The sequence below is a fragment of the Danio aesculapii genome, chromosome 23 (genome assembly GCF_903798145.1).
Source record: "Danio aesculapii chromosome 23, fDanAes4.1, whole genome shotgun sequence".
NCBI lineage: Eukaryota > Metazoa > Chordata > Actinopteri > Cypriniformes > Danionidae > Danio > Danio aesculapii.
In genome coordinates, this window is record NC_079457.1 from 23775998 (window position 1) to 23784279 (window position 8282).

The following is an 8282-nucleotide window of genomic DNA, read 5'->3' on the forward strand; positions in this document are numbered from 1 at the left end:
CCAACATTCTTTAGTATGTCTTTCTTTGTGTTCAACACAAGAAAAACTCAAACAGGTTTGGAACAAGAGCAGGACGAATAAATGATGGCAGAATTTTCATTTTTTGGGTAAACTATGACTTTAAACAGGCAGTTGTATTGTCGGCAATTGTCAGTTAGCAGTTTCTCCTTTAGATAAATATTCATGGATGTATCAATCAGCGGGTATTTTCATCAGCTGCTAAATGTATGCCTACCACCATGTGCAATTGTAGTTGTATGCATGTATGAGAATCTATTTCAGCAATAAATCATTTTAATAAACGCAATCCAACAAGCTGATATCAAAGTTGCTTTAAGGCAAGTCATTTCACTCGGCAGCCATCTTTGAAATGCCTGTATGCTTGGGCAGTCTGTCTGAATGGGCAAACATCGAATTCTCCAAAATTGCTTGCCAAGCTTATGATAAAATTTTATATTAGGAATCAACAATATAATTAAACAACAAATGTCTCTCTTTAGTTTCTTTTCTAAATGTTTGAACCACACAAAATCTGCTGAAATTCACGTCTGGTTTAGGCCCCTCCCCCAGAGACTCGTCAGTCTATAACGATTGCTGACTGGCTGCTGTACTAGAAGGTGGGGCTTCATTCACCATATTGACCGTTACACTTTCACCCATTCAAACTATACAAGTGACATGTCTTTTATAGACTTTGCTGATATTAACCAAAGAGCATAGAATCACCAAGAGGTGACACTCTAGTGCGATTTGGGAAATGGCGCGGCGGCCATTTTGGAATGAAAATGTCAATAGAACAACAGCAAATTATAAGTCTGTAAAATAAACTATTAAAAGTGCTGATGATTGAGATTGTAAGTGTTGTATTGTTGTCTTTCAGGTTGTATCTCAGCTTTAATGCGCTTTTTAAATAAATAAATGTTAAACAAATCAGCTGCTTGCCATCGTGAAAGCAATAAGATCCAATGGACAGCCGACCGCTTTCACTCCAAATTGGCAGAATCTGGGGCTGTTGCTGGGTGCTGCTGTTGCAATGGAACGTTCTATTGAGTGTCGCCTCTTGGTCATTCTAAGCTCTTTGTATTAACAAATACATTCAAAAATAGCTGTTGTTGTTTAAAACCTGCAATGTACAGTATAAATAATATACATTCTCATCTCTGAACGGTTATATCCCATTTTTTCAGGGATTTAAATATTGATGTTTTTGTGTGTGTGTAATGTTGTGGCATTATGGGAAACTTGGAAAACTTGATTTTTTCTGTGGCAACACATTGACCGTTCCAGCATTAGCACATCAACATGTCTGGAGTTTGACATATATGTCTATGTGGTTTCTTTATCTCCGCTATCCAATTGACACATTCTGATCTTCCTGATTTTATTACATTTTAAATATGATCCTAATGTGTTCTCGTGCTGATTGCGGTGAGGTTTAAGATTCAATCTTACAACAAAAGCCTCACATTACCAGAAAATCTGGGAAGAACCTCTGAACAAAACTGAACAAAAGCTGATATAGTGTAAGCCCTGCTTCATCTGATGGTATTCGAATCAAACACAGAGTGCAAGTGTTCTCATGTATGATGTCGTTTAGTTTTAAACACGATATATAATATTTTCTCACACACACACACATACATCTGATTATCTCTCCGGGGTAAGGGTGTAGTCTCAAAATTAAAGGTTGATGACACTGTACTGGCAATCATATTCAATTAAAGAGCAACAGTTTTTTCTTAAATCCATCAATGCATGGGAGTGTTTTGACAGTGTATTGATTTCAATGAAGTGGCTTTAACATTTTTATTATAACTTTTTTTTTATTTTGTTTAATAGTAATGTACATTTTTAATAATTCAGATAAAGAAACAGTATTAACAACAATCAATGAGAGATATTGTACATAGGCATATTTAATGTATGCTGTGTATTGTACATGTAATAATAAATTATACATTCATACCATATTTATATACACACATCTCAGGGCATAGAATGATGCAAAGAAAAATAAAACGATAATATTCATAATTTTTTCTTCGGCTTAGTCCCTTTGTTAATCAGAGGTCCCCACAGTGGAATGAACCACCTAAAATATAAAATAATGTAAGAAATTTAACATGCATAACATTCATTCATTTATTCTGGCTTAGTCCCTTTATTAATCAGGGGTCACCAAAGCGGTATAAACTACCTAAAATAGTAATAATGTAAGACATTTAATATGCATAACATTCATTCATTCATTTTGGCTTAGTCCCTTTATTATTCAGGGGTCGCCACAGCGTAATGAACCACCTAAAATAATAATAATGTAAGAAATTTAACATTCATAACATTCATTCATTCATTTTGGCTTAGTCCCTTTATTATTCAGGGGTCGCCACAGCGGAATGAACCACCTAAAATAATAATAATGTAAGAAATTTAACATTCATAACATTCATTCATTCATTTTGGCTTAGTCCCTTTATTATTCAGGGGTCGCCACAGCGGAATGAACCACCTAAAATAATAATAATGTAAGAAATTTAACATTCATAACAACAAAGCCAAATAAATTAGATTACCATTTCTGTAACCATTAGGCTACAGCTTACTTAACTGGGGCCGTTTTTATGTCCTTTATATTTCAACTTCTATTCCCAGTCCTTCCTTTCATCTCAAATAAAATACAGCTACCCAATAATCAGCTTTAAGTTCCAGAATAACTTGTTTTATGAAATTACATTTAAACATTTTAACCCTAACACAGTGGATCTGTGATGTCCTCTTCTTCCTAAAGTTGGAAAAAATTAGACTTCCTAGAGCAGGGGTGCCCAAACTTTTTCTTATGAAGAGCCAAAACCAAACTTGATTGAGGCTAGTGGGCCGAAAGTAAATCTAGTTGGGGTAATTTACCATGGGTAGTTTTCTAATTTATTTAATAATGTTTAAAAATGACTAGAAAACATTGCTTTATATTAGCTAATACAGTATTTTTTGTTTTATTTTATAATGAACTCATTACAGTAAAAACAAAACAATCTAATTTATATCAGAATTACACTAGTTTTTGCCTGATATCTTCCGCATCCTCTACCCACCGAGTGACAATAATTACATTAAAAAAATCTGATTTATTTACATTTAATTGAATAATTTAAGTTCAGTAGATTTTTTTGTAGCTCAGCATTAAAGCAAAGAAAAATATGTCAAATTAGAAATGACGGTTTCTGTGTTAAAGGCGTTTGCCCCATCACCCCATCATACTCACTCTTCTCTTAAATGGGATAGTGGGCCAAATCAAAGGTTACAATGGGCCAACTTTGGCCTACGGACCCTACTTTGGGCATCTCTGGTCTAGAGGTTCATCTAACCAGTTTAAGAAAATTTGGGACCCATTTAGGAAATATATCCAAGAACATGTTTTATTAATTTATTCATTCATTGTACAATTGTAGTTTTTGTTAAGCCACATTATTATTTATCTTTTTATTTGTTGGTAAGTTTTTTCTCTTTTATTTCATTGTATGGACTTAAATTGATACTATCTAAACTTGTTTTTGTCTTTTTCTGTTATTTGCGATAAAATTCATAAATAAAATATTTTAAATAAAACAAATTTACACATTTTGGAATTTGTTTATTATTATTTTTATTTATTTAGTTATTTAGTTATCTAATTTTACATTAAATACCAACTCAAATATTTAAATATCGGAGATATCCAATTTTTGTCAGTTACATACAACAATGCAAAATCCTTGTCCAAATGGTGATTTGGTTATTTGACGCTTAAAAAATGTACACTTTTTTCCACTAAATTTCACAGGTAAATCCCAGGCTGAAAGGAAGGTCAGAGGCGGGGTCCTGGGACAAACCTCATACATGTGAATGCCGATAGCCAGCCAGCCACCCCTCCTTCCTATAAAGACATCGATCACATTCCGAGGGGCGGGGTTGATGACGCGCCGCGCTTCTCAATGAGGCTGTCGAGAGCGCAACTGGATTGAACAGCAACTGGATTGAGCGTGGAGCAGCGAACATCACTGTCCACTCCGAGCACAACATGGATTACAGACGGATTAAGCGTGTATTATTTGTCAATGTATTTATGAACTTTGTATTTATTTCTCTTCAGAAAAAGGAAGGTACGTGGTACGGTTTATTCTCTGAGAGACTTTCTAAAACTTTCTCACTCAGGTTGACTCACATGGCTTAGACTAGGCTATTTAAAGACAACAGAACTACGCAAAAGATGTTTAATTCTCATGTTGATATTAAATACATTTTTTTTTCTGAGTAAAAATGTGTAGTGTTTTAAAAGTTAACGAGTCTGAAAGAAGTTAACGTTAATTGGGTATTTAAATTTGTAACAATCTACTTTTTAAATGTTGAAATTGTTAAAAATGTTCACTAAACACATTATATATCTAAAAAATGGCTACATTTAGAATAAAACAAGACTTTTAGAATTTAAAGCAAGTAAAACAATCTATTTTCAAGTAGAAGAAGTGCGCAATTTCCTTAGCTACGACAAATAATTAACCTGGCGACATTGCAACACGGGACGTTTGCTTTTTATAATGAATTATTGAATGTTTTATAATCAGTAGTAACACACATCTACTTGTTTGTTTCTTGTATGAACCATATGTGTTTTGTATGTAATCTAGCTAATATAGCTTTGTGAATTGCTCTCTATGTTTAAGAAACATGTCATAAATGCAAATTTTGCGTTATTGTCACAGAGGTGTTATTGGATATGGTGGCATCGGCAGCTGAGTTGGGTTGGTTGACATCGCCTGTTGAGAACGGGGTGAGTTCCCTTCTTGTGTACGACTACTGTTGCATGCATTTCTTTCCGATTGTTTCACTTCATTTGCAAATGAAAAGACTTTTAGCTCTTGCATTTGACTCAAAACATTCCTGTGGACGATTAAAGGATTGCTCGTAGTTTCTTGCCTGCTGAACACTTGTAGTCTCGTTCGATTTTAAAGCCCTGTTTTAGTGTCTGTAAAACTGAGGGTGTAATTAACTTTTAAAGTTTGGCGCATATGGTGCTTTGTGTGACGTGAGTTGAAGCTATAATGTTAACTAGAATTTAGAAAAGTAATTGGTTTTGAAATCAAAAGGATGTGTTTTAGTAGAACATACAGTAGCTGGTTTAGGTTATAGCTGGTCCTAGTTTAAATTAAATTAATAATGCTAAATTAGTATTGCTCGTACCATTTTAGGATAGTCTGGGTTTTGAAAACTGATATTTGGTTGACAAACCTAAATTAGCTAGTGTATTTCAAAACCCTGTTCTAAAACTTACTGGAATGATCTGAGACGCATGTACAGACTTGTTAAGTCTTCTTCCCGTGCATGACCAGTTTATAACAGAATTTGAAAACTGTGGAAAAAAGCAAATGCACACAAGGTAGTTAAATTTAATGCATTTTCCCTTCCATTGTCGTGGAAAAAGCTGAGAAATAAAGAATTTGAACAAGGTGTCAGCATGTTCAGCTTTATAGAAAGTTAATTGCACTCTTAATGAGCTGCTGTTTATTTAAAGAGTTCGACATCTTTCGAATGTATGAAATGCTTTAAACCGCAAAGTTCCTTTTATATGGAAGCATTCGTTTTACTGCCATGCCACACACTATGAAAACAATGCACCTCTCCTGTAATTAATATCACAGTGGCACATGAAATCAGAGCTAAAACACACATGCACACTGCATGTGAACAGATATGTTACAGCATATTACATCAGTCATGCTGTAGAAAGACTGCTGTATTGTTTCTTGCCAGACGTTGGTGGGTAATTGACCAGCATCCTCACTACTACTTAAAATTCCACGGTCAGGACATTTTCGTCCTCAGCATTCGTTGGCATCTTTTCTTTGATTTCTTTTTTTTTTTTTCACAATCTTGGTTTTGACTTTATTGCTAACATCCATTTTTTATTTCACATTGCAGTGGGAGATAGGCCAACAGGCTGTGAATGGCTCTCTGTTGTATAACTATTATATATGTAACGTGGAGAAACGAGAACAAGACAACTGGCTCCGTACTACGTTCATCCAGCGCAACCCCGCTGCCTCTCGGGTCTTTGTGGAGCTGCAATTCCTTGTCCGTGACTGCAACACATTCGAGGCAGACTCTCTTACCTGCAAGGAGACCTTTAACTTGTACATCTATGAGGCTGATGCAGACATTGGCACTGCTTTCCGCAAAAGCCAGTTCCGAAAAGTGGCCACCATTGCTCCAGATGAAATATCCGTCGTTGGAGAGATGAAGTTGAACACTGAGACTAAAGTAGTGGATAACCTTTCACATAAGGGCTTCTACCTGGGCTTCCAGGACATTGGGGCCTGTGTAGCCATCTACTCTGTTAGGGTTTACTATAAAACATGTCCTGCAACAGTGCAGAGCTTGGCAGCATTCCCTGAGACAGTGGCAGGGGGGGAGAATCAAGCCCTGCGGGAGGTGGCAGGAAGTTGTGTCAAAAATGCTGTCAGTGAGGGCCAACCGCGCATTTATTGCACCACGGATGGGGAATGGGTCGTACCTATGAGCCAGTGCCAGTGCAAACCCGGGTTCGAAGCCCTCGAAGAAACTTGCCAAGGTAAGACATACGTTTCTTTGTTTGCTTTCCACAGATCGAGGCCAGAAACAGCTGTTGTCACTTAAGATTTTGGGTTTGGGTCAGGAGTATTGACTAGAATTTCACATGGATTGTGATTAGCACTTAAGTCGTATTATATAATTATGTGAATTATTCTATTATGTTACAGAAATTATTTATACCATTGTGGATTTTATCTATCCTTACCATGCATGCTTGTGATTTGTTTTCTGTCTATAAAAGAAATGTATATATATATATATATATATATATATACATATTTATATATTTCCCTATTATTGTTTTTATTTACTTCACTTTTACTTTAGTACCATACTTAATTATTGTATTGTACAGTATTGGGTGAAAGTTACTTTTGAAAGTAATGCATTACAATATTGAGTTACCCCCAAAAAGTAACTAGTTGTGTTTTTTTAGTACTAGTACTGTTTTTTCACAGTAAATAATGTGTTACGTTACTTTTGAGTTACTATTTATTACCTGGCTGAGGCTTGATCTCTTTCAGAACTAGTTTTTTTTTAATAGAGGAGCTCTGCAATTAGCAACACACTGTATAACCTACACTCTCATTTACCTTTAAAAAAACACATCAAAAAATGTTTTAGGATAATGTTATCTGAGAACGTCCTGATACCAGAGCTATACATGCTGTATATAGAGATTCGGGTTGTGTGATTTGGGGAAATATCTAATTGCAATTTTTCTGACAGATATTGTGATTGCGATTTGATCTGGATTTAATTTTGTATTCAAGCTTCAGCTCAATAATCTGTAAGCCGGGGCAACAATTCTGCAACAGCTCTTAAAAATGACCTGTATTTGTTTGGTGTCTGTGACTTACAGGAACCAAAATATTCATGTATTACAGGTGTCCTGTGTTTCTTTGATATTAGTTTGTCTATTAATGCTTCAGAAGCAGCAGACGCCAATATTCCAGTTTTCCAAGCTTTCCTTTTTTTTACATTTTTTTTTATTGTGGGGTTTCTGCATAGTTCGGTTGCGCAAATCTCTTGGCCAGAACGAAAGCGTGCTCACTCAATTGACTAGTACGACTATCACACACAGACGGCAGTCACGCATTTGCTCTGGGCAGGGGAAATTAAATAATAGATATATATTTCATATCACAGCCTCCTGCGATTAGCTAATCGCAACATTTCAAATTGCGATTGTGATTCGATTTTGATTAATCGCACAGCACTAATACAGATTATTGAAAGTTTAAAGCAGTGTGATTGCTACTCTTGTACTATTTGTCTTAAGTAAAATCACTGTGCATAGAGACAATCACCTTTACCTTTTTTTTCAATGTGTTCATAATAACTGCGTGACTGCATGATTCATTGTGAATACTTTAATTTTAGTTCAGCAATTTATTTTTTAAAAGCAATTAAACTAAAAAGTAACTCAAATATAATTACTTATTTTTTTAAAGTAATGCGTTACTTTACTCATTACTCATAATAAAAGTAATATTATTATGTAACCAGCGTTACTTGTAATGCGTTACCCCAACACTGCTTCTTACACTAAAGTTCACATATTGAGTTACCTACTTGCATCCATACCATACATTAATGCTTTACTATTTTTCATTGACTATTTTTTAAATAGTCCTTTTGCATTCTTCACTTGTCTTGCAGTTTATTTAGCATATTTT

The 8282-nt window shown here is 35.0% G+C and overlaps 1 protein-coding gene across 1 annotated transcript; it reads left to right on the forward strand.

Moving 5' to 3' along the window:
* The first annotated feature begins 3964 nt into the window (after window positions 1–3964).
* Window positions 3965–6694, forward strand: LOC130217504 (ephrin type-A receptor 2-like). The gene is made up of 4 exons (XM_056449614.1): window positions 3965–4136; window positions 4737–4804; window positions 5953–6601; window positions 6636–6694. Exons 1-4 carry the CDS (start codon window positions 4055–4057, stop codon window positions 6692–6694), a joined length of 858 nt encoding a protein of 285 aa, XP_056305589.1. The 5' UTR covers window positions 3965–4054.
* The last annotated feature ends 1588 nt before the right edge of the window (window positions 6695–8282 follow it).

What these genes read in the sequence shown, in the direction of transcription:
- LOC130217504 (XM_056449614.1), top strand. Translation starts at nt 4,055, where the DNA reads ATGGATTACAGACGGATTAAGCGTGTATTATTTGTCAATGTATTTATG. An exon ending in TTCTCTTCAGAAAAAGGAAG is followed by an intron (nt 4,137 to 4,736) that starts GTACGTGGTACG and finishes TTATTGTCACAG; the next exon opens with AGGTGTTATTGGATATGGTG. An exon ending in CATCGCCTGTTGAGAACGGG is followed by an intron (nt 4,805 to 5,952) that starts GTGAGTTCCCTT and finishes TTCACATTGCAG; the next exon opens with TGGGAGATAGGCCAACAGGC.